General features: G+C 43.3%; 1 protein-coding gene across 7 annotated transcripts in view; it reads right to left on the reverse strand.

Moving 5' to 3' along the window:
* Window positions 1–26,481, reverse strand: part of NECTIN3 (nectin cell adhesion molecule 3) — a 154,353-nt gene that overhangs the window by 68,641 nt on the left and 59,231 nt on the right. For 6 of the 7 annotated variants that reach the window (XM_074998796.1, XM_074998788.1, XM_074998801.1 and 3 more), the window contains exons 3-5: window positions 25,895–26,191; window positions 21,993–22,110; window positions 10,390–10,541 (exon numbers count right to left, since the gene is read on the reverse strand). In XM_074998796.1, the coding sequence (XP_074854897.1) occupies window positions 10,390–10,541; window positions 21,993–22,110; window positions 25,895–26,191 (567 nt within the window). The remainder of the gene's footprint in view (window positions 1–10,389; window positions 10,542–21,992; window positions 22,111–25,894; window positions 26,192–26,481) is intronic. The other variant, XM_074998818.1, reaches the window with a different exon arrangement.

Here is a 26,481-nt window from a genome sequence, read left to right on the forward strand (position 1 = left end):
ACCAAAAACCTACACCTTTAGTGCTCTTGTCATCTGTGATCTAATGAAAGACAGAGCACTCCTAGTAGTTGATTAAGTCAAATATGAATAAAATGTAAATCAAGCAGATAGGAGAAAAACGAGTGTCATCACTAATAGCATAATTTCTGGGGGGCCTGAGCTCAAAGGTAGGCTTCAGTTCTGGAGCCTCTAGGAAGGGTGGACCGCCTCTACATTCCTGCCGAGAGGCATTATTCATTTCTTGTGAAGGAGAAGATGCACTGTGCTAAATACTGTTGCTGCAATGATCTCTGCCCTGTATAAAACTACAAAAGCAAAAAAACAAATAAGACGACAAATACATTCTAACATTTTTAGTGCTGGATATATGATTAGGCAAAAATCTTCATCAAATTTAAGGTTAGTTCCAAATCCTTTTTATCTTCCTACTTTAGAAAACTGCAATGAAACAGATTAGTTTTTACTTCTCTTGCTTATGAATTTTATTTTTGAATGAAATTCTTAGTCTAACAGTTGACAAGTAGGATTTAATACTATTGACAATTAGATCTGCCTCAATTTCTCTTGGTATGTATATTTGAAATCATACACATTAGCTCCAACCAATTTCTTTTATACTTGCTGCATAGCTTAACCACCTTGCAAGTTTCAGCTTAAAGATGGCTACTTTTTTTCCCTCCACAAGTGAGATATGCTCTTCTTTAGCCAGCAACATTATGCATTTGTAAGTATAGATTAATGATTGACTAGCAAGTTTTTATGACCATTCTTTCAGACTGCTATGCTGAGATTTTAAGATTAAATTATCAACTGGAAGCTGTTGACAGACATGTTAAGATCACTCAAATGGTTTAAGATATAAATAGCTAATACAGTAAATCCTCCATTTAACAGACTAATGGGGGTGGGGGAAGGTTGTTTGTTATTACTGAAAGTCCATTACATGAGAGGGTTTATTGCTCCCACCCCAAAAAAAAAACACACCCTGCCACTTGCCAGAGCTGCCCCTGCTAGGACCCTGCCTCACTACCTGCAGCTGGAGGAGCCATCACCATAGCCTGTAGGGAGGGGCAAAAATGGTTAGAGCCCAAAGCTTCACATGGCCAGAACCACCAAGAGCTCCTCCCAGCAGCAGTAGTGTGCATATGAGAGTGCTCCTCCAGGCCACGGCAAGAGTAAGTCCCTTTTGTGGTGAGGGGGGGAAGGCGAGAAGGAGGAGGGGTGAGATTTTGGAACAATGAGGGAACATCCATTGCTCCCGAACTCCACTAAATCAGGGTCCAGAAAAATCAGGGGTTTACTGTACTGACACATTTTTAGTGGAAAAATTCTATTTGGAAGTCCAAGATTAACAATTACATAATTTTGTGATTATTTCACTTTACAAAGGCTGCAGCTACATTATCCTCATCATCACTAAACAACAGATCCAATCTGTTCAGTACAAAGCATAGTAACTAGTATTTGAAGCTCAACTATAAATGTTTGAATTCTATGTCTTATGCAAATAGTTTTAAAATTTTACCAACAAATGAAACAGTATGTACCTGATTTTTCCTCTTAAAAAAGCTCAGTTTAAACAGATACTTAGTTGCTCACATCTGAAATAATCAAAAACCAATTGCAAGATTTGTTCTTGCCTTCTGTGGTATATTTAAAAGAGCCAGTAAACTGAGAGACTGAAAAGAGAGAAGTTACTCACCGTAGTAACGGTGGTTCTTCGAGATGTGTCCCCGTGGGTGCTCCACCATAGGTGACGGCTTGGCCGGCGCCGCAGATCGGATCTTCCAAGCAGTTTCTGCCGGACCGCGCATGCGCCGGTACGCGCCGCTCCCTGGCGCGCTCCTGGCCATGTGCGCGATCCGGTCCCCGCCAGTTCCTCGACCAACCGCCTCGGTTGCCCCTGCAAAACACTAACAGAGATCCGAAGCGGGGAGGATGGGCGGGAAGTGGAGCACCCACGGGGACACATCTCGAAGAACCACCGTTACTACGGTGAGTAACTTCTCTTTCTTCTTCGAGTGTCCCCGTGGGTGCTCCACCATAGGTGACTACCCAGCAGTAACCCAGATAGGTGGTGGGTAATCGGATTATGTGCAGCTGGTCCCCGAGAGGACCGCTGCAGAGAGACGGGTATCCTCTTGGAATACCCTGTGAAGGGCGTAATGTTTGGCGAACGTGTCGTAGGATGACCAGGTCGCCGCTCTGCAAATGTCTTTCAATGCAACGCCCTTGAAAAAGGCTGTTGATGCTGCCACCGCCCTGGTGGAATGAGCCCTGGGAGTGGCCGACAAAGGAGTCTTTCTGAGCTCGTAGCACATTTTTATGCAGGATACAATGTGCTTTGAGATTCTCTGCGATGAGAGACCTTCTCCTTTAGATTTGGGAGCGAGGGAGACCAGGAGTCTATCCGATTTTCGGAAGGACTTGGTCCTGTCTACGTAGAAGGCTAGTGCCCTCCTCACATCCAGGAGGTGTAGGCGCGCCTCTTCGCTGGAGTTATGAGGCTTTGGATAGAACGAGGGTAGAACAATAGGTTCATTGATGTGAAACTCGGAAGAAACTTTGGGAACAAAGGCTGGATGCAGCCGTATGGTTACCGCCTCCTTGGAAAAGACAGTGCAGGGTGGCATTGCCATGACTGCCGCAAGCTCGCTCACCCGACGGGCTGACGTAATTGCAAGAAGAAAGGTCGTCTTTACTGTAAGGAGGCGAAGGGGAACCGTGGCCAAGGGCTCGAACGGTGGTCCCATGAGTGTGGTAAGCACCAGGTCCAAGCTCCACGAAGGTGGAATCGGTTTCCGAGGGGGGTATAGGTTTACCAACCCTTTGAGGAACCTGGTAACCATAGGGTGGGCGAACACCGTGTGCCCTCCCTCCTCATGTCTGAACGCCGAGATGGCGGCCAGGTGGACCTTTAACGAGGATAGCGAGAGTCCTGCTCTCTTGAGGTCCAGTAAATACTCTAGAATTGTAGGTATAGGCACCGAAAGGGGGGCCAGCTGCTTGGTAGAACACCAAGCCATGAAGCGAGTCCATTTTTGTTTGTAGGTTTTCCTAGTGGAAGTCCTCCTGCTACTTTCTAGGACTTGCTGTACTTCCACTGTGCATGTGCTCTCTAGGGAGCTGAGCCATGGATTAGCCACGCTTGCAGTCGCAGGCTTTGGGGGTGCGGATGCACTATGGACCCCTGGGCTTGCGTGAGCAGGTCCGGCGCCACTGGAAGAGGCATCGGTGGGCGGTCCGACAGGCGCAGGAGTAGGGGGAACCATGGTTGGCGATCCCATGTTGGGACTATCAGGATCATCCGAGCCTTGTCTCTCCTGGCTTTTTGCAGAACCTTGTGGATCAGCACTGCGGGGGGAAACGCGTAAAGCGGGGGCCTCCCCACGGGATCGCGAACGCGTCCCCCAGGGACCCCCGGCCCAGCCCTGCTCTGGAGGAGAATCGTGGGCACTGTTTGTTGTGCTGAGTGGCAAACAGATCTATTTGGGGAAACCCCCATGCGTGGAAAATAGGCCGTAGTAGATCGGGACGGATCTGCCACTCGTGGGTGAGCGCAAAACGTCTGCTCAACTGGTCTGCCTTCACGTTGTGCGTGCCCGGCAAGTAGGAGGCTCTCAGGATTATATCGTGGGCGATGCACCAGTTCCATAGGCGGATTGCTTCCGCGCATAAGGTACGGGATCGAGCTCCTCCTTGCCTGTTTATGTAAAACATGGTGGAGGTATTGTCTGTACTGATCCCGACGACTTTGCCTTGTATACGGTCTCGAAAGTGTTTGCAGGCGTTGAACACTGCTCTGAGCTCTAAAACATTGATATGCAGAGACTGTTCCGTGGGTGACCACAGTCCTTGAGCCACCTCTTCGCCCATGTGCGCTCCCCACCCTATGAGGGAGGCATCCGTAGTGAGGAAAACCGATATTTGCGGCTGATGGAAGGGTACCCCTGTTAGCAAGTTCCCGGGGTTTACCCACCATTGCAGGGATTCGCGCACCCCAGGTGGGGGCGACACCACCCTGTGAACGGTGTGTACTGCCGGCTTGTATACACTTGCCAGCCAATGTTGCATGCCGCGCATGTGCAACCTGGCGTTCTGTACCACAAACGTAGCCGCTGCCATGTGGCCCAGCAGCTGCAAGCACGTCAAGACCGGCACCGTAGGGCTGAAGGTGATGACCTGCACGAGGGAACCGATGGCTCGAAAGCGAGCCTCTGGAAGGTATACTCTCGCCGAGACTGAGTTTATGCGAGCCCCTATGAACTCTATGTCCTGTGAGGGGTCTATCTTTGATTTTGCCATATTGATAACCAGGCCAAGTGCGGAGAACGTGTTTGCTGTGACGCGTATCATGCGGAGAACCTCCCTTTTCGAGGTCCCTTTGAGCAGGCAGTCGTCCAGATACGGGAAAATAAACACCCCCTGTCTGTGCAGGTAGGCTGACACCACTGCCAAGGTCTTGGTGAAGACTCTGGGGGCCGAGGAAAGGCCAAACGGCAGGACCTTGTATTGGAAGTGTTCGTTGCCCACCATGAACCGGAGAAAACGTCGGTGAGCCGGATGAATGGTTATGTGGAAGTACGCGTCTTGTAGATCGAGGGCTGCGAACCAGTCTCCATCGTCCAGTGCTGTAAGGATGGAGGCAATAGTGATCATCCGAAAACGTTGCTTGCGCAGATACCTGTTGAGGCCACGAAGGTCTAAGATGGGCCTCCAGCCTCCTGTTTTTTTCTCCGTCAGGAAATACCGAGAGTAGAACCCTTTCCCTTGCAGTTGCTCCGGCACCTTTTCCACCGCCCCTATGAACTCTAGGTGGGCCACCTCCTGCCTGAGCCTGGCTACATGGGAGGCCTCCTGGGGGTGGGGCTTGGGCGGGGGTCGCGGCGGCGGGAGCGACTGGAAGGGGATGGCGTACCCCGTGGCTATGATCTCCAGCACCCATTTGTCTGTGGTGATCCTTTGCCACTGGTCGTAGAATGGTCGGAGGCGATGGTGAAAAAGTCGTTTCGGATGATCTTGTGCAATGGTGGTGATGGCGCAGCCCTGGATTTGTATGTCAAACTTGTGGCCTTTGGCCCCGCCCCGAGGACGTACGGCCCTGTTGTGAGCGTCGCCTGGGGGTTCTGTACTGCTGGTGCTGCTGATGCCGCCCTTGCTCGTAACCCCTGTGATACTGGGGGCGCTGTTGCTGGTATTGGTACCGCCTTTGCTGTGGGTAGTACCTTTTCTTTGAGTATGGAGGGGTGTAAATCCCCAGGGTCCTGAGTGTGGCTCTTGAGTCTTTACTGGAATGAAGGACCGAGTCAGTTGATTCAGCAAACAGCTTCTGCAAGTCGAAGGGAAGGTCGATTATCTTCGCCTGCAGATCTCTCGGTATGCCCGAGGTCTGGAGCCAGGACTCCCGTCGCATCACCACTGCAGTTGCTGTGGAACGTGCTGCCGTGTCCGCAACGTCCAAAGCAATCTGAACTTCCATCCTCGCAGCCGCGTAGCCCTCTTGCACTATGGCCTTGAGGACCGGCTTTTTGTCCTCTGGAAGCGAGTCCATGAGGGAAGTTAATCTGGCATAGTTGTCGAAATTATGGTTCGCCAAGTGCGCTGCATAATTTGCCATTCGCAAGGTTAAAGTGGAGGAGGAGTAGACCTTTCTGCCGAACAGCTCTAGCTTCTTGGCATCTCTGTCCATTCCCCCTGTTTTAAATTGAGATGTTTTTAATCTTTGCTGCGAGGACTCCACCACCAAGGAGTTTGGCTGGGGGTGGCTAAACAAGAACTCCATGCCCTTCGCCGGCACGAAGTATTTCTTATCCGCTCTCTTTTGGACAGGCGGAATAGTTGCCGGGGTCTGCCATATGGTAGTGGCGGACTCCAAGATCGCTTCATCAAGCGGGATTGCTACTCTGGAGGAGGCCGGGGAGCTCAAATTTTTAAGGAGCTTATGATGTTTCTCTTGCACTTGTGCTGTCTGGATGCCTTGCGTGAAAGCTACCCTCTTAAACAGCTCCTGAAACTGTTTGAGATCGTCCTTGGGATGGACGTCCCCTAAGGCCGTGGCCTCATCCGGGGAGGAAAACGAGGAACCGCTGGGGTACATTTCTTTGGACCCTTCCGGTTCTTGATGGTGATGGTGCGCCCTCTCGCTGGAGGTTTGCGAGGGAAAATCTCGTGGGTCCACGGCCAGCCCCCCCTGGGATGCTTGAGTCTCCGTCCCCGATCGCGATTGCCCTCGGGGGTACGAGGTAATATGTGGGGATCTCCCCCTGGTAGATTGCCGATGGTGTCCATGCCCCGCGTGGAAGGGACGACCATGGTAGTATAGGCACTGTTCCTGGGAAGGTGACCTTGACCATTCCCTTTGCACGTACCCTGTGTGTCTGGGAGAGGGGGATTGTCGAGACACTGGAGAGAGCGATTTTGCATAATAGTCCAGCGATTCAAATCCCAGGAAGGGCGAGGGGGGTGCCAGCCATGGGGAGGCTGATTGCAGGAAAGGAGAAGGGGGCTCCGGGTAGGCTAGGGGGGGCCCCTGCCTTCTGGTTGGAGTCTGCAACATGAGCGGAGGGCTGTGAGAGAAGAGCTCCACAGCCCTGTCTGGAGAGGGGCTGCAATGCCTCCTCTTGTGTGCAGCCTTCCCCCTCCCTTGAGGAGGTAACTCCGCCCCCTGATGGGCGGGGGATCCCGGCCCCGTCGGCACCGTGCTAGGCACGCTCGAGGGCGGTGCCACACGTGCGGAGTCCTTGTGCGCCTGCAGGCTACGTGCCTGCGCGCCCTGCACCGCCGGTTCCCCGGGGATCGGTGCCGCTGTCTGCGGTGCCGCTGGTACCGGCGCTTGCTTAGCCGCCGCCCTGCCTGCGGTGCGGGGCGGCTGGCTGATCATCGGAGGCTGAGCCGCTTCCACGTGGCTCTCCGTGCCGCCGCCGATCAGCTGTTGCTGCGGCTGGGGGCTGCTCGCTCCTCCCGTCCCGCTCACTGTTACTGCCGGCAGGGATCGGGTTGGAGAAACTTTCCTCCGTTTTTGCGCAGATGGAGTGAGGGAGGCAGCTTTCCTTCTAAGGGCCCCGGAGGGTCCCTCCTGCTGCGGCCGCTCCGGCACGTCTGGCTGGAGGGCCTTGTCAAGAAGCAGCAGTTTAATTCTCATCTCCCTGTCTCTCCGTGCTCTGGTCGTTAACTTTGCACAGAAGGCGCATTTTTGTGCCACATGGGACTCCCCCAGGCACCTTATGCAGAGACTGTGCCCATCGGACACTGGCATCGCCTCTCGGCAGGACTCACATTTTTTAAAGCCTGAGGCGGACATTGTTGGTGAGTCTTTGAGTTTGCTTGTGGGTACTTAGCACTTCTTTGTGCTGTTTCCCCGTCCGATGGCCTGCCTCCGCAGGAGGGCTGATGGCCCTAGCTCCCGGCCTCCGGCGCTGGTTACTGGGACTGGCTTGAGCTGTCCCTCCGTAGCTTGTTTGTTGTTTTTTTTTTTTTTTTTTTTTTTTTTTTGCAAAATAACAACCGGTTACTTATGGTATCCTAAGAACTGAAAAACTTTAAAGAGAAAAACAAATAAAGTCGTTGAATACGCTATGTGGCTTTAGCCTAGTCGGATTCCGTCTGCAGCCGACGGCGGTTGAGAGGAACTGGCGGGGACCGGATCGCGCACATGGCCAGGAGCGCGCCAGGGAGCGGCGCGTACCGGCGCATGCGCGGTCCGGCAGAAACTGCTTGGAAGATCCGATCTGCGGCGCCGGCCAAGCCGTCACCTATGGTGGAGCACCCACGGGGACACTCGAAGAAGAACGTCTAGTTTTAAGAATGGTAAATCAAGCCATGCTTTCAGGTTGGAATTCATTTGTGTTCATGTTGCACTTCTGAATACATTTATTCCTTCTGCATTTAGCTACTATTCCCATATGTAGGCTAATATATGACAATGGTCTGTTTTTTAACTTTTAACTGACAGCTGAATTTCCTAGATTTAAGAATGGTTCATATGTGGCTTTTCCCCTATGGTATCAGGTGTTAACTGGAGGTATCCACGCTTGAAAGGCAATATTGTTAAACTCTGAGATACCCTTACTGGCCAACAGGTACTGCTGAATGTTTTTTATTTCATGTAACATGCACATATCTTGTCACAGTTGAGTTTTGTGCAATTCAATGCAGGAATCATAGTTAATGGAGATAATCAACAAATTCAAGATTTTGTAACAAGCTTGTTAACTACACTATTTTGAAATTGTGTTTTGGTTTCCTGCAATGCTGCAAAAAAGACAAAAATTAGTATCCAAATTAGCGTTACTGATCATGTGCAGAGTCACTTAAGAATAAAATAATTTAATTCTTCTAGAGTGTCCATCTTCAGGAACAGGAAAAGTAATATAAAAAAAATATTCTTTATGCCATTAAGGTAGGTTAACAGAAGACTTTAAAATAAATTAGTGAGAAAAATCATTAACAGAAATCAACTCTAAAACCTCAATGCTTTTAACTAAGTTAAAATATTTTCCTTTATATACCTTGTACAGCTAGTTTCATCTGGTTTCTTCTGAAGTAGTTTACAAGAACTGAACAGGTTTAAGGATTAGTTTCTGTTCAGAAACAACAAGAAGTTGTGTGGCACTTATAGACTAACATGTTAGGTTTCCTTCTTATCAACTGCTGTAGGTCCAAAACCATTCTGAACTATTTTAACAAATAACCATCTCTGTTTAAATGGCTTCCTTGTTTTTAAATACACGTGAAACTTCAAGTACCTTAAATAGGCTTTACACAGGTTTTTCCAAAGCTTCTTAGTCAACCTTTCAAATTAAGCATCAACTATTATTAGTTGTCTTCAGTAACACAATGCAAAGTGTCATAACACAACAGGGGATACATCTGCATGAAGATATTGCTACATAAGACAATTGTTAAATGTGTTGTGTATTAACTTATTCACTTCCTCACATACTAGTTTATAGGGATTTTTTGCATTTCAATATTCTGCACAGTGTTTATATAAATGCAGTTAGGGTATTAAAGTCCATCTTTTTGACAATATGGTTTGAGTTCTCTAAGCCAAACTAATGTTTACTGAGTTCAGTAATGTTCACCTTCCATGACCCCACCACATTATAATAAACCTGCTTTGAGATATACCACCATGTGCCTGCTGCTTATGAAGAAGTGAAGACTGCTCAAAATACGTAATTGTTATACAGAGGGTGTGACTTCACGTTTTATATGTACATAGTTTGGTGCAGTCTTGCTCAAATTCATTCTCTATTCACAGCCTCAAAGCCTCCAAAATGAGAGTTTTTCTGCTCCAATAGGTCAAGACATTTCACTACCCACTATCACAGGCTCAAATCAGTAGTTTTCACATGCTATAATGCCATGAGCATGGCAGCTGCTCAGAGAAATGACTTCAGACTACCATGAAGGCTGGCTCTCAAGAATTTTATTATTGTTCTGAATACAGATATTACTGATATTACCCATTTAGCCTACTCCCCATCTTCACGGTCTCACAACGTTAAATCGCAGGTCTACGTTTGATGATGCTACTACATATGATCTTCAGTAAACCACGGGATCCTTCCATTATGATGCCATACTCAAAAGAAAGGAACATATTTCTACCTGCAGCTGAGTTTCTTTATTATAGAAGCACTGAAGTAAATGCTTTTCTGATTTTAATATTAACTGAAAGTCTGCTAGTGTCTACGGCAATATCCCATCCAAAAGAGATCAACACTCATGTGGTAGGGGCAGGTGAAGCCATGTACTTTAACCATTTCTGCCCCTTCCCATTGATTAGCTTCATGCCTGCTCTATAGGCAAGTATGGAAGAGAGATTAGACTGTTACTCTGACCAGCTCAGATGAGGACAAAAGAATAAAACCAGACACCTTCAGGAAAACATTTTAAGTTTGGGCTTTATAATTCCCTGCCCCCTCCGCAATTTTATTTACTACTTCACCAGCTAAAAATGTCTTCAGTTTCTCAACTGACCTCAAATTAGGTAGCAGAGGAGTCTTAAAACTGCTATCTTCACAAAAGAGGGAGGAAAATGCTTACTCTTAAGAGATAGTAGAGTTTACTTCTTATCTTTATTACTTTCACTTAGAGCTAGTAGAGTCTCAGACACTACTATGGCCCTTTTAAATACTATGATTTACAGGTATGCAGGATGGAATAATGACAAACAGGCCCTTGAAATAGTATCAGTACTATTAGGTAATATGTAGTTACCTTTGTCCTTCCCAGTTTTATATTACCTTTAATCAAAGGCTGAGTTTTAAGTAACTGTTTGTATAACATGGCTAAGAACCCCATATTCAACTAGACACGTACTCCAATTTTTCACATATTATTTTAACACAGCATGCTTAGAAAACATAGGGACAAATAACTCACCTAATATGTAGATCGTCTTTTGATCACTTTTTTGTCCAAGGGAATTGGTCACTTTACACACATAAGTCCCAGTATAATTGTAAGTCAATGGATGGTTGAAATGCAACGTATTGTTTAAAGACATTAGCCCGTCAGGCCATTGTCCATCCAACCTAAATTAGAAGATATTTTGAAGTGGTTTAAGCATGCTCAGAATTTACATATTAAGATTTAAATGCGAATTGTATTACCTGAAAAAGTTCAACTATCATATTCTTATGTTTACAACAGCTTGCTTTGTGACATGCAATTAATTTGTTACATTTTTAAAGGATTTTCAGTTAAAGAAGCAATGCTAATGTCAAGTCACTCTGCTGGGTTTTACTACAGGTTGACGCTTTCCAGACTGGCATCAAATGGGAGAACTTGCCAACACACAGAAGCTCAATATTATCTAGCAGCATTACCAACACTTTCACTGCTTAGTGGGCTCTTAGAAGACATTAGCCGCGTCTACACGTGCATGCTACTTCGAAGTAGCGGCACTAACTTCGAAATAGCACCCATCACGGCTACACGTGTTGGGCGCTATTTCGACGTTAACATCGACGTTAGGCAGCGAAACGTCAAAGCCGCTAACCCCATGAGGGGATGGGAATAGTGCCCTACTTCGAAGTTGAACGTCGAAGTAGGGCACGTGTAGACGATCCGCGTCTCGCAACATCGAAATAGCGGGGTCCGCCATGGTGGCCATCAGCTGAGGGGTTGAGAGATGCTCTCTCTCCAGCCCCGACGGGGCTCTATGGTCACCATGTGCAGCAGCCCTTAGCCCAGGGCTTCTGGCTGCTGCAGCTGGGGATCCATGCTGCATGCACAGGGTCTGCAACCAGTTGTCGGCTCTGTGGATGTTGTGTTTAGTGCAACTGTGTCTGGGAGGGGCCCTTTAAGGGAGCGGCTTGCTGTTGAGTCCGCCTTGTGACCCTGTCTGCAGCTGTGCCTGGCACCCTTATTTCGATGTGTGCTACTTTGGCGCGTAGATGTTCCCTCGCAGTGCCTATTTCGATGTGGTGCTGCGCAACGTCGATGTTGAACGTCGACGTTGCCAGCCCTGGAGAACGTGTAGACGTTATTCATCAAAATAGCCTATTTTGATGTCTCCACATCAAAATAGGCTACTTCGAAGTAGGCTTCACGTGTAGACGTAGCTATTTAGTGGTAAATTATAGCTAAATAATAGCACAGAACACTGACACCCAGGAATAGTGGTGGTAAACAGACTTTAGAAGCCCATGAAAAACTTTGCCATACGCATGATAAATGGACATCCAGCTAAATAAAATCATGCCAAACAATACACATTGCCAGATAAGAGTGCCAGACTAGAAAGGTTCAACCTGTACAAGTATATTGGAATTTTGTGCTATTCTGCAGGTTTACAGGCTATAAGTAAATCACCTTCATTCTTGTCAAGTATAGATTGATGGACAAACTTTCCAAAGCCCAAAGACTATTTCAAGAAAGAGCAGTCTTAAAAACAGACCAACTTAATCACTGCTTTCACTTCAAATCATGTCAGTGGAAAAAAATTAAGGAATAATGTGGCTTGGAACTACAGACAACACTGTCAAATAAGACTTTTCATTAAAATGATAGCTTTATTACCAAAAGCACAATTTAACTAATTCAGTCCTTCAAATCACTGTTACTGGAAGTTAGAGGGGAAAGTCAGGAAAATACATTTGGGCTTAATAAGACCTGTGTTTGTCTCATGATTTACCTAGAAGTTTAAACTACTGAACAATATCTTAAAGAAAAACCTGATTGCAGAAACAAAGTCATAAACGCCAAAGGACCACCTAAAAACATCATTAGTACAGGCCAGGTTGATGCAAGTGGAAATACCCATCTTCCACACTGCTATCTGCAAAGGAAGAGACAGGGACTACCACTCAAATTTGTGCAGAAGAGTTTTGTAGAATATTTGCAGCATCTAACACATTCATTTGCAACTTCAACGGCCTATAGATTTCACATGTGTATTTATTGCCTCTGCTAGCATTTTTTTTAAATGTACTGAAAGACTCATTTAGCTAATTAAGAATTCAGATGGTTTCAAGATATAGAGCGAGTACACCTAATCAAAAGGAAAGGAGAGATTACTTACCTGATACTGCAACTGGAGTTCTTCAAAAGGTGTATTATACCACCCCTTCCCCCATGCTCGCCCCCAGGATATAACCCCTAATGGGTAGTTGCCATCTGGATGTGCACATAGCCATGCTCTCTTGATAGCAGATTTCTGTCAGTTATGTCTATGGATCCACATCTGAACTCAAAATACCCTTGTGCCTGGATTCAGAAATATGTAGGGAGGCAGACCCAATGCCAGTGCAGTTTCTTCTCAACCACTACTGCCTGAAGAATGGTTCTGGGGCAGAGAAGAAGAAGGGGGGACAGTGGCACACAGCTGGAAGAATTCCAGTTGTTGTACAAGGTAAACAAAAGAGATTCCCATCATGGAACAGGGTGCCAAGGGACTGGATTCATTACGGACTGCAGTATAACATCAAAGGCCATGTCAGTTCTGGAGGCAGGCATGAAAGTGTAATGCTGGTAGAACAGGTGACAGAAAGCAGGTGGATGCCCTGCAAATGTCTAAAATGGGTGTGTGTGTATATATACATATATTCCCCCCCCCAAAAAAAAAAAAAAAAAAAAAGGCTCGACTGAGTCATGGTGGAATGAGTACAACTCTCAGGAAGGGAGTGGCCAAACAGTGAAACTGTAGCCTGAGAGGATGTAACCTATAACTGAATTTGACAGACTTCAGGTGCAGATCTGGGTCCCCTTTCACTCCTTCAGCCACAGAGATGAAAAGTCTATACAAAACCCCCAAAAAGCCTATTCCTAGTGAAGCTAAGAGCTCTTATCAAGTATATGGTGGCTCATTTCCTCTCTAGAAGAATGACACTTGGGATATATACAGATAAGTTAATCTTCTGCTTGGTATATAAATCAGAACAGACTTAGAAAACCAAGGATACGGACATAAGAGTCACCTTATCTTGGCAGAATGCTGTATTTGGTGGGATCACCATCTCGGTTCCAAGCTTTTATCCTCCTTGCCAAAGTAACGGTTTCAGGGAATGAGGTCTTAAGGGCCAAAGAAAGAGGGAACAAGTCCCTGTAGGTTCAATTGTAAGTTTCCCCCAACACTGAGAACTGAAGTGAGGTCCCATGCCAGAATTTGTTTCTGAATAGGAAAGAAGATGATGAATAGGTGCTTGGTCAATTTGCAGCGCAGAACCTTTGCTTGGGAAGGTGATCTTTGCCCATCACAAAGCACAGCAATTACTTGTGTTAGGGATGAAGGGTGACACAGAAATAAGAAAGCTGAAGGAATGAAGTCTCCTGACAAAGGGAATTATTATTCTTAGAATCCTATTCCGTACCATCAGAAACAGATGGAGATGATTTAAGTCATGAGTGCCCGAGTGTCTCCTCCCACCTGTCTGCCCCCCCCACCCGCCCAAATTTTCTTGGGGACAAGAAAGTAAAGAACAAAATTCTCCCTGATGAAACAGAAGCGTCTCTTAAAGTCCAATGGGACACGTTCAATTGCCACAAAGTCAAAAAGAAGGGACCCTAAAAAGAACATTGGTGGTAAGGATGTTGCTTGAATGGAGAAGCCTGTAGAAGTTGCTTCTAGGATTCATGCATCAAAAGAGATTAGCCACCTAGGAATACAGGAAATAAGAGTCACTCCCTACAAGGGCTGGAGGGGAATAGGTTCAATATAAGATCTACAGCAAGAAAAAGTTTACCATCTTCAACCAATGGGTCAAAACAAGCACTCTTAAGAGGGCACTGTCCAGGAGGCTGCTGAAGAAGTAACTCCTTTAGGGAATTTGAGTTTCTTCAATGGACAAGTGGTTCACCATTCATCCTGGCTGGTGTAGTGGACTGGACAAAAACTGTTGAGCTGTAACCTGCTCTACTTTCTTTATTCTAAGTTACAGAAGTACCTAGAAAACTCTGTCACCCACGAGTGATAAAATGGCAGGACAGCCAGGCTGTCACTCAACAATTTGGGGGAACTTTCAAAATAAAGGTCCTCTATTTTATACCTGCCAAGGGAGACTTGAAGACCAGACCCAGAAAGCTTGGCACAAGACCATAGTCGTAACCATAGAATGTTAGATGCAGCTGAGAACTACACAAAGCCTTACCAACCGTCTGACCATCTGTAATGAAAGCCTGAGGCACATATTAAGATAAAATTTTAGAATAGACTGAAGTCACATTTATCCATCCAGGCTCAATAATTGGCCACACAACTACCAAAAGGCCAAACAGCAGGTCTTGCAACCCAGCAGATCCATTAATTTTAGCTCCTTGTCAGATGTTGCACAGAGCTAAGGCTTTCTGTTCCATTCTTAAGCAGCAGTGAGAGCACTAGAGAGCTGATAAGGAATAATTAATGCACCTCTGGGAGGCGCATAAAATTTTGTGGAATAATCTAGAGAGTGACGCAACCATGACTGAAATTCACCACATCATGCATGTTGCAGAAAGCAAAACTTACAGATGGGCAATGTAATCTTGCCCCAGGTGAATACAGGATATCCAACAAGAGTGTTAGATTTCCCTCATCTCCTTTAGCAGGATTTGTAAGGTATCTGCTACTTGAAAAAAAGAGATTCTTGAAAAGCCTTAAGACAGGAATTTGATGAGAATTTGCAGGAAGGTGAGCTTTCTGCTCTGTACCTGTGTGTTTCTGAGGCACAACCTAGATGCATTGGTTGATGTTCCTGAAGTGAATTCTTGAGATAGGACCCTGCATAACAAGAGGTGCCATAAAAAGCCCACAGGTTGCAACAAGCCCATTTAAGCAGACTCCAAGAAATGACCAGTACTGTTCAAAACTGGTGGTGGGGGCTCTTTGACAATTCAGATCTTTGTCAGATAAGAGCATGGGCAGCAGCAGGACCCCTAAACGTGTTTTTCCCCTCCCCAGGAGTAAGCAATATTGGATGATGCCAGAAATTGCGTCAGAATAAGCATGATACACTTGCACTTGTTTTGACATTCAGAGTCAGATACCAATGTCAGAAGCTCTCTCAGTGGCTTCTGGGTACACTCTTGTGGTCACAGTACTGAGGGAAAGATTCTTAGAGATATCCATGTTGGAACATGAGGTCTCCTGGGGCACAGATCAAATAGGTGACTTTCCTTTTTTCATCTCATTCTGTAGAATGGGATTTTTACCTTGGAAAGTCTGGGGTCTTTGTTTACCGTCAAAGTACAGTGAGTCAGTGAAACCAATGCATTGTGGGATGACTCACTGCACATCTCAGGAAGTACTGTATAACTAGGAATACAAATTTTTAGAATCATTTTTAAAGCTTAACTAGAGGGAATATGGATTTCTCCCAGCTAGGAAGACGGGCAGCTTTAATATCCATCACTGCAGGAAAAGCACTTGTAAAACATCTAGGACGGTTTGAAGCTCAAGGTTTTGAGCACAACTCATGCTTGGGGTTGCAAAAGAGGGCTGGGGTGAAAAAACAAAATGAGGAGAAAAGGTGAACCCCCTGAAAGCACAAACTTATACTAACAGGAAAAAATAAATAAAACCCCCTATATTTAATAAAAAGGTATAAGAAAACAAGATACAACACTGTGCATAATTCTGCTAGAAGATGACACCATTGTTGCAAGACACAGACAGTTGTAAAGGAAAAGCAGTAACATAGGCAAGGGAGAGTCTTTTGCATCTTTTTGTCAGGATGCAGGTGCAGAGTTGCAGATACAAACATCAAAAATCTGATCAAGAGTGCATGGGCAGGCAGCATATTTTGATGGAGAGCACCCACAGGGATATTGCTCAGAAAAAGAGTGCGTGTGTATGGGTGTCTTTTATTTCCATGAAGTGTTAACATAATACGCCATACAGTGCCACATACTGCATCTACGTTTAACAAACAATAACCTAAAAATTCAGTATGTACTATGAATGAATGCGCTCAAACATTCTTCCACTTGAGATCTTGTTGACTGTCTATAGGCCAGCAGTGACTTCTAATCAACTGTAGAAGTGTTTTATTTCTATTGCTTAATAGTTATCCCACTTCCCAATCTAACAAAAAGACTGTGGCCACACTTGGCCAAAACTTAGAAATGGCCATGCTAATAGCCAAATAGAAGAATACTAATAAGGCACTGAACTGAATATTCAGCACCTCATTAGCATTCTCAGGCTTGCGGCTGCAGCACTTCGAAAGCACCACTTTCGAAAGCGCGCAGCTTGGAGCAGGTACACAAGGGTCCCTTTTGAAAGGGTCCCACATATTTTGAAATCCCCTTGTTCCTCGCGGCCAGAAGTGTGTGAATGCTAATGTGGCACTGAATATTCAATTCAGTGCCTCATTAGCATTCTTCGATTTGGCCATTAGCATGGCCATTTCGAAGATTTGGCCAAGTGTGGCTACAGCAAAAGTCTTCCCACCACAGGAGTCAAATGACTAAATGTTCACAAATCTCTACTTTTTCATTTTATGTAGACTTCCTGTCATTTCACTGCAGGAACATTAATACACTGTCACAGAGACTTATTCGTCATTTCCTCCACCAAACTAGCATTCAATACTAACCCCAGTGTATACAGATTTGTTCATCTACTTCCAGGTTAAGATTGCTCAGCATTTGTTATTACTCAGAATATAATATACCATCCTCCACCTTAAAATTCAAGGATAAACAACAAAAATACAGCTATTTTGCACCAGTTTAGTTCTGTATTTCTTCAACGCCACTATTAGATTTAAACTAGATTTGAGATCAGCTTCAACTCAGTCCCTCCCCTGGTCCCCCAGAGACAAAATGAACCAGATTAAATTCTGCTTTCTCCCTCTTCAAACATCACTACTTCATCTATTTTTCAGATGCTAGTACAAGTAAATACACATCTCACTACCCAGCTCTCACAGCCTTGCATTACTCTGTCTTGTAATGGTAGTTTGACCCTCTGCACTGTAGACTAGCATTCTGCCAATAAATTACCCCCTCAACTTTTTAAAGTTGCCATTCTTATAACAAAATTTCTGCCAAAGAGTTTATTGCAAGCAATTTCAACACAAGTTCACCTACAATTTTTTTAAATTAATTTCTCTGCTTTTACAAACTGTATCAGACTTTTCTGTACCACATAAAGGAATGAAGTTAAATCTGGAAATTAGTTAAGTGTTGTTAAAGTCTACCTATTACTGAGCATACAATTTATTTGTTTATTTTGTAAAATAAGGTCACTAGTTACATGCAATTTTTAATCTACATCATAACACGCTGGAGAAGAAAGATGAGCCAACTTGTATGGATCATCTTGAAAACCAGCTTGTACTGAACATAGTAATTATGGTTTCATCACTCGTTCAAATTTATATTGTTTCAATGCTGAGCAGTTTAGCCAAGCTAAAACTGAATACAAGTGATTTAATGAAACTTAATTGCGGATTAAGGGATAGCCACTCCAGTAAATATTACAATTTGTATTAGCAAAACAAAAAGCAGTCAAGTAGCACTTTAAAGACTAGCAAAATAGTTATTAGGTGAGCTTTCGTGGGACAGACCTACTTCTTCAGGGTCTGTCCCACGAAAGCTCACCTAATAAACTATTTTGCTAGTCTTTGAAGTGCTACTTGACTGCTTTTTGTTTTGATAGTGTATAGACTAGCACAGCTTCCTCTGTTACTATTCAACATGCAAGGCACTACATTTAGCTAATTTGTATTAGGTGGTCTTGATATTTTTTATCAATCTGGCTTAAATGGGATTTAATTAAGCCTAGTTTTAGAATAAATCCAATTTGATAGTTGGAAGCATATTTTGTTTTGAGTTACGGTGGTTACATTTGAGAATCTTTGGGGGTTTAATAATTATTATTACCACCACCCCCCACACACACATACATATTTCAAATATAATTTAAAGGTAAAATTACTGCTTTTTCTTTCAACTGATCCAAGGGTGTACAACAACTGATTTTTAATTATCATCTATCAATGACTGTTACAGCATTCTTCCAAGCTATTACATAAGCCTAAGTACCTAGGCTGTGTCTACACTTGCGTGCCCCTTTTGGACGAGGTATGCAAATGAGGGAAACTGAAAATGCAAATGAGATGCAGATTTACATATCTGGCACTCCATTTGCCTATTCTTATTTCAAAAGAGCTTCTTTCAAAAGAAGAAAACCAGTGTGGACACAGCTCTTTCGAAAGTAAACCCCATCTTCAAAAGAATCCTTCTCCCCATAAAAAAGAAAGACGCTCTTTTGAAATATGCAAATGAAATATGCAAATTTGCATGTTTGGTTTCCCTTGGAAAACTTAAGCACAAAAAAGGAGCTTGCAAAAAGTGGAAACTGGGACAGATGTCTAGGGAGGGGTATAAACGTATAGCTCGAGAATGTAGGACAGTTATCAGGAAGGCAAAAGCGCAATTGGAATTGCGACTCACGAGGAATGTGAAGGATAACAAGAAAAGTTTCTACAGGCATGTTACCAAGAAGGTGGTGATCAGAGAGGGCATGGGGCCTCTACTGGGTGAAGGACGTAACCCAGTGACAGATGATGTAGGGAAAGCTGAAGTACTTAACGCTTTCTTTGCCTCTGTCTTCACGGACAAAGACAGCTCCCGGACTAATGCGATAAGTGATGCATTGTGGGATGAAGGGGGACAGCCTTTGGTGGGGAAAGAACAGGTTAGGAGCTAAGCTAAAATGTACATAAATCCATGGGCCCGGACCTAATTCATCCTAGGGTTCTGAGGGAATTGGCGTATGTTGACGACAAGCCTTTGGCTGTTATCTATGAAAAGTCGTGGAGATCGGGAGAGATCCCGGATGATTGGAAAAAGGCAAATGTAGTGCCCATCCTTAAAAAACAGGGAGGAAGAATGACCCGGGGAACTATAGGACGGTCCGTTTTACATCAGTCCCCGGAAAAATCATGGAGGGGCTCCTCAAGGAAGTCATTTTGAGGCACTTGGAGGAGGGGAGAGTGATCAGAAACAGTCAGCATGGATTCATGAAGGGCAAGTCATGCCTGACCAATCTGGTTAGTTTCTACCATGAGATAACTGGCTCTGTGGATGGGCGGGGGGGGGGGGGGAAAAATCAATGGATGTGATTTATCTCAACTTTAGCAAAGCTTTTGATACAGTCTCCCACAATATTCTTCTCAGCAAGTTAAAGGAATGTGGATTGGATAAATGGACGGTAAGATAGATAGAAAGCTGGCTAGAAGGTCAGGCCCAGAGGGTAGTGATCAACGGCTCAATGTCGGGATGGCGATCAGTTTTTAGTGGAGAGCCCCAAGGTTTGGTTCTGGGTCCTGTTCTGTTCAACGTATTTATCAATGACCTGGATGAGGGGTTGGATTTCACCCTCAGCAAGTTTGTGGATGACACTAAGCTAGGGGGAGAGGTAGATACGCTGGAGGGTAAGGACAGGGTCCAGACTGATTTAGACAAAATTGGAAGACTGGGCTGCAAGAAATCTGATGAGGTTCAATAAAGACAAGTGCAGAGTCCTTCACGTGGGCCGGAAGAATCCCAAGCATTGTTACAGGCTGGAGTCCAACTGGCTCGGTGGTAGTTTTGCAGAAAAGGACTTGGGAGTTGTAGTGGACGAGAAGCTGGGCATGAGTCAACAGTGTGCTGTTGCAGCCAAGAAAGCTAATGGCATATTAGGTTGCATCAAGAAGCGTTGCCAGTAGATCCAAAGAAGTGATTATTCCTCTTTATTCGGCTTTGGTGAGGCCACATCTGGAGTACTGTGTCCAGTTCTGGGTCTCCAATTATAGGAAGGATAGACTGGAGAGGGTCCAGCGGAGGGTGACCCAAAATAAGTAGGGGGCTGGAGCATATGACTTATGAAGAAAAGTTGAGGGAATTGGGACTGTTTAGTCTGCAGAAGAGAAGACTGAGGGGGGGCACGATAACAGCCTCCAACTTACTGAAGGGAGGCTGCAAAGAGGCTGTTCACAGTGGTCATGGATGGCAGAACACGGAACAATAGTCTCAAGATGCGGTTGGAAAGGTCCAGATTGAACATTAGGAAAAACTTTCACTAGGAGGGTGGTGAAGCATTGGAATGGTCTACCCAGGGAAGTAGTGGAGTCTCCATCCCTGGAGGTGTTTAAGTCTCGGCTCGACAAAACCCTGGCGGGGCTGATCTAATGGGTTTGGTCCTGCTTACAGCATGGAGCTGGACTCGATGGCTTTTTTAGGTCTCTTCCAGCTCTATTGTTCTATGATTTTCATACCTCTTTCGAAAGAGGAATGCAAGCGTAGACACCGCCTTACAGAAAACTTATTGTCTTTGTCAGTGTGCCTGAAACAAAGTGACATTTCTTTAAGTATTTCTTTAAGAGGGGAAAAAAGGCAAGTTACTTTATGGGCCATTTACTTGCTATTGATATCTCCCCCCAGGAAACACACCTAACATGCAAAACTGTACATGGCAGGCATCAGGACTCACAGTAAAGTTGTCCATCCCATAGGACATTCATGAAACAGATACCAATATAGACTAACTTATACTTTGAGTCAAGAGGTAAGCCATCTCATGCATCTTATTTGCAAGTAGATACAGCTCCTTCACTTTAGGATATGGTAAATTTGATGCCTGAAATGATACTTCAAGTGTTCTCCATGCCAATTTTCATGTAAGGTATGTTTATGTAACTTTATTAAAAAAACATCCAGTCTTTTTGCTCTTGACCTTAAAACACCCCCAACTCATAGAACAAGAGGGCTGTACAACGGGGCTGCATCTACATTACACTCTCCTTTCAAGACAAATACAAATGAGCAAAGAAATGCAAATGAGGTGCAGATTTACATATCTCATGCCTCATTTGCATATTCTCATGTGGTCTCACTTCCAGAAGAGCTTCTTCTGGGAACAAGAACAGCTGTGTAGACAGAGTTTCTTCATAAAAAATCCTGTCTACATGCTGGTTTTGCTTCTGGAAAAGGCTCTTCCGGAAGTGAGACTGCATGAGAATATGCAAATGAGGCATGAGGTATGTAAACCCATGCCTCACTTGCATTTCAAGTCTCACTCATTTGCATTCCCCTTTCGAAAGGGGAATGTAGTGTAGACACAGCCCAGGTGTTTGTAATATTGAATTTCTTGCGCTTACTATAAGATATTGCAATCACCTGCCAAAGAAGTTATTCCATGAATTAAAATAGGATTTATCCTAAAAAGTACTGGTAACAGTTCAGACTTCAAAAGTAAATATAATCCTTTACTTACATTTCCCCACCCCAGTTGCTACTATTGCTTTAGGATTCATCAACTGTGCAAGACTAATTTTTTCATTAAAACTTCCACATATAAGAATCCATATAACTGATCCACCAATGAGACATATTTCAAGAGCAGCCATTTCTAACCACAAAATGTGCATTGGTTATGTATTGAAACCAAACAAGCTAATAGCAGTAAAAGAGCCTTTTTCCCCGCTCTTATGCCTCCATCGAGTAACATGGATAATTAAAATGTTAATTGCGTACCTAAAAGGAACAATTAGTTTTTGGTTTTCATGCACACTTACCTGGTCCATGTAAATTCCATGGGCAATGGATTTGCATCAGCATTGCACCGGAGCTGAACATGCTCTCTTCCAATGAACCAGTTTCCATCATACCCGGTTACTGAAACTTCAGGGGCATCTATAAAATATGTTCAATTTCACACAATACTCTAGGATAGTCTTTAAAAATGAGATGTTTATTCTCTACAATAGTAAGACAGAGTTTAGTCTCCAATGAGTGGTGGTAGTTTTACCCAGAAAGCTTAGTAAATGACAAGTGTACACTGTTGGCTCTCAGAGTTTTAATGTAAAGCAAGTCAGTAGGCCACGTAAATATTTAGTTTCTTAACTGAAACAAGTGGAGATAATTTAGTGCTAGTATCAACAATGTCAATTTTTAGCACAACGCAGCATTAACTTGAATTCTACAAACATATCAAAGTCATTGAATTCAAAAAAATTCATATGATACAGTGGTAAGTGATAAGTTGCACATATGACATGAGAAACTTTCAAATAATGATTTACACTGTAGTGAGTACTGGCACTGTGCTTATGTAATACTACTATTAACAAGAAATATTAGTTTATTCTACTTTATTTTTATTCTTTCCGAAGGACTCAAAAGATTAGCGATAATGCTGCCAATCGGAATCCCACCTTCTCAACTTTTCAGCCCCACAGTAGGAGACGTTTTGATCTCAGAATCTCAACCTAACCAGAAATTATCTGAAAGTTTTAAACATACACTTATGGTAGCTCTTTCAAAAGGTATTCTTGGGGCAAATTCACAATACATGGGAACATAATGAAAATACTGAAATACTACTGACATATCAAAAGAAATCTGCTACAGTAAAGGTATAGAAAACTTAAGCAATATGCGGTCATAATTAGAGTAGGATAAGTTGCTCTGAGTCCAGTTCATCAGGCTCAATTACTTCCTCCAAGTGGCAAAAGGTGAGGGTGGGAGGGAAGCAAGATTTGAAATAGATCACTTCTCACTGAAGCCAAATCTTTCCAACTTTTATGTATTTTAGTGTTAATTTAAGTTTGATGCATTATGGTTATTGGTGATTGCTACTCGGCTAGGCCAGAAATGTTATGCTATATAGTAACTGACAATACTTTTTGTTATACCTGTTTCTCTTCAGCTGTTGTCATCACTGTAAAGACATCTTTTATTCCCCCCCCCGGTACCCACAAAGTGTGCACTAGTGCAAATGACATGTAGGGAGTAGCAAATTAAGATTTGCTTTGTGATTCCTCCCCACCATTGGGACCACCCTAGTATTTAGTTCATCTTAATTTTATATTTGCACTTGGAAAAAAAAAAAAAAAAAGTAATTTTTTTCCTTATTTGTACATCAGGGCACAGGGCCTGACAGGAATACTTACACTTCTCACAACTTGCTTCTTTTTCTTGTATTTATGAATACTCCATTTAAATGCTATAATAAGATTCAACTTTAGAGATCCAGAACTCTGTTTCAACCTTCTTAAACAGTTGCAAATTAAGCAACTATTCATGCTTTGCACAATTTTATACGCCAGCAGGCAATTTGTCAGGAGTATGAATTCCACAGCTTTTTAATAATCTGTTCTGGAAGGTATCAGAGTTTACTTATTTCTTAACATTATGGGTGAAAAAAATGTGGATTTTTTTATGGGGTGGACATTTAATTACATGCATTCTAATCAGCCAAGGTGCCCCCCCACCCTTTATAGACTGCTCTAAAATTGTTAAAAGTGCATTGAGTCACTAAAACATGATTATCTTTCAAAAACGTTCTTAAAATAGTGGGTTTACTTGATGGGATACTGTAAGGTTATGTTAAAGGAGGTTGTGTATTACTTGAAATAGTTGATCACAAATTTAGTTCTTCAATATTTCAAACATCTCCTGATTCCAACTTAATTTCACTATCAAAAGCATTCTCCGACCTTAAGCTTATTTATGATAGTATGCCCCAAGATGGCTGAAGGCAAAAACTAGTAATTATGTTTGTGTGTCACTTCCTGCAACCCTAAAATACATCAAACATTGATTACAAGTGGGGAAGCATAAAAAGAAGCAGTTCTGGAAGAGTACTGAAAATTCCCTTTTGGTCATGTGTTTATGCCATTAACTAGTAACTGATGGTAAATATTTTTGTTGACAGAACAGAAGACATCAAGAGGCCAGAGGTTCAGAATGAAAGAACAAAAGTATCAGTTGCTTTTCTGAATTAGTAATTACATTCCTCTAACATATCAATAGCTCTAAACTACAAGCTTTTTCTAGTCTGAGGTCTACATCCTACACTTTCTCATCCCCACCTGAGTATACATTAGTATATGCTGTAGTTTGCATATGAAAATTGATGCCTAAAGTGATATTCTGAATCCTTAGGAGCATAAATAATATTTCAAGATTTTTAAAAACTCAGCACATATTTGATAGTTCAATGTCAGGCATCTATTTGGGAGTATGCAGTCTAAAGTTTGGTAACAGCTCATAAAAATAACCAAATAGCATACAATGTAGCATTCTCAGACATTCAAAACTTATTTATGGTAAGCTAGAATTCTCCTCCATGGGGAGAAACTAACTTATTTCGGAGGCAATTATTTTCAGCCAGTCACCACAGCACAGCACTATTAATGCTAAGTCTGAAGAGATAGCAATGTCTTTGAACTGCAGTTTGGACTATGGGCACGTGAAAAGGGCTCTACACCAAGTGCCGTGTTGCAACACCTCTGTGCAGATGCTGTGCCAGTGAATTAAGTGGTTTCTAAATCTGTGTTAATGTAGTCCTGTTTTAAGAGGACTAATATTAAGGGGAATTTAGGAATCTTTAAGTTCACACCCACAGCATTTATATGGAGGAGTTGCAGCTCATCACTTGGTGTGCAGTCCTTTTCATATACCCATAGTTCAACCCGCCAGGCAACATAAACAAGCCCTGAATTTGTTAGGGCTTCAGTCTGTGACCATCAAGACCACACTCAAGGAATAAGTTTTTCAAGTAGCGAGAAGCTCAACCATAAAGAGCTATAAAGAAGTCTTATCCTTCTATTTGTTATTCAGCTAAAATTGAAGTAGAACATGTGGCACGATTTTTGCTGGTCATACGCTAAAAATTGTAAATATGTAAAATGAAAAGATTTCTATATATGCAAACTTATTTGCTGCAGTAAAGACACAAACATTGCTAACAAAGAAAAGCTCTGCTTATTTCTATGCACAAGATAGTAAGAGCAGCTATGGAATGATAATGATATTCTGACAAAGCAGCACCTTACGGGTAAAAACTGAGGGGAGTGTAGCAATTTATTATCTGTCATGTGTTTCTTTCCATGCTCTCAAGTTTAAGAAAACAAAAGATCTTAATTGAAAAAAAACAAATAGGCTTCCAAATGGAGACATTCTCAAGTTATCTACTCTACTGCTAATACTCTCAGTAATGTACCGAATGATCTGGTAAGCATAATTACCCCATAACATTTGTCATCATTCAAGTTCGTTGGGGATATCATGCCTTGTATTATCCCCAAGAGTGGAATGACAAGCACTACTTCAAGTATTTTAAAATCTCAGTTCTTGTTGAATGGGAAAAACAGATTTTGCTTATCGCAAGTCCCTGGAATTCTGAGGAAGAGCAATAGAATTATTTTATCTTCAACATATAACTATGAACCACATTTGTTAAAAAGTAAGTATGAAAATTGGGAGGAATACAAATGGGTAGTTAAATCAAGTTAATTAGAAGTTAATTAGCAAGTAGGGAAAGATTGGGTCTCAGGAGATCTTGGTTCTACTCCCAGATTGGCCAATGTCCTCCTGAGAGTCCTTGGTCAACTTACTTCAACTCTCCATTACCTAGTTGTAATATGACAGAACAATAGTTGTGAAAGCAGTAGCTAACTTGCTGTATACTTACATTGTATGTCCAACAAGTAAGGATATCGCATCTCCTTTTCCAAAGATGGATGCCTCACAACACAAGTTATGCGTCTTCCTCTGGCAAATTTGGTTGGTTTGAGTTTGTACTGACTGACAACTGTCACAGTTTCATTTGGAAATGAAGTAGAACTGGATTCCATTTCTCCAAGATCTCCTTCCCAATCAATATCTGCAGCAGGTTTTCCAGTGGCTGCTGTACAAATAGCTGCTACTGTCTGATTTTCACCATCTATTAAAGAGTTTGGTCCCTTTGTTAGGCTCACAGTGGGTTCAACTATTGAAACAAAAAGTTTCATTAAGTATGTTCTCAGTCAAGACAGGAAAATTTCATTTAACTTCACTTCACACCCTACCTTCTGTCTCAATAGCTTACAACTACTAACTCATTTTCAAGGCCAATTTGTTAACCAGCAGGTAAAGCTGATGACAATAGATACTGAAAACTAATCTAGACAACTGACAACTCTGACCTTTAAGTCCAGAGCCTTGCCAACATGCACAGATTTAAAAATCCAATTGATTTAAGTCATTTTAATCTGCATGCAGGAAACCTTGATTTAAATA

This window comes from Carettochelys insculpta, chromosome 1 (genome assembly GCF_033958435.1).
Source record: "Carettochelys insculpta isolate YL-2023 chromosome 1, ASM3395843v1, whole genome shotgun sequence".
In the NCBI taxonomy this organism is placed as follows: domain Eukaryota; kingdom Metazoa; phylum Chordata; order Testudines; family Carettochelyidae; genus Carettochelys; species Carettochelys insculpta.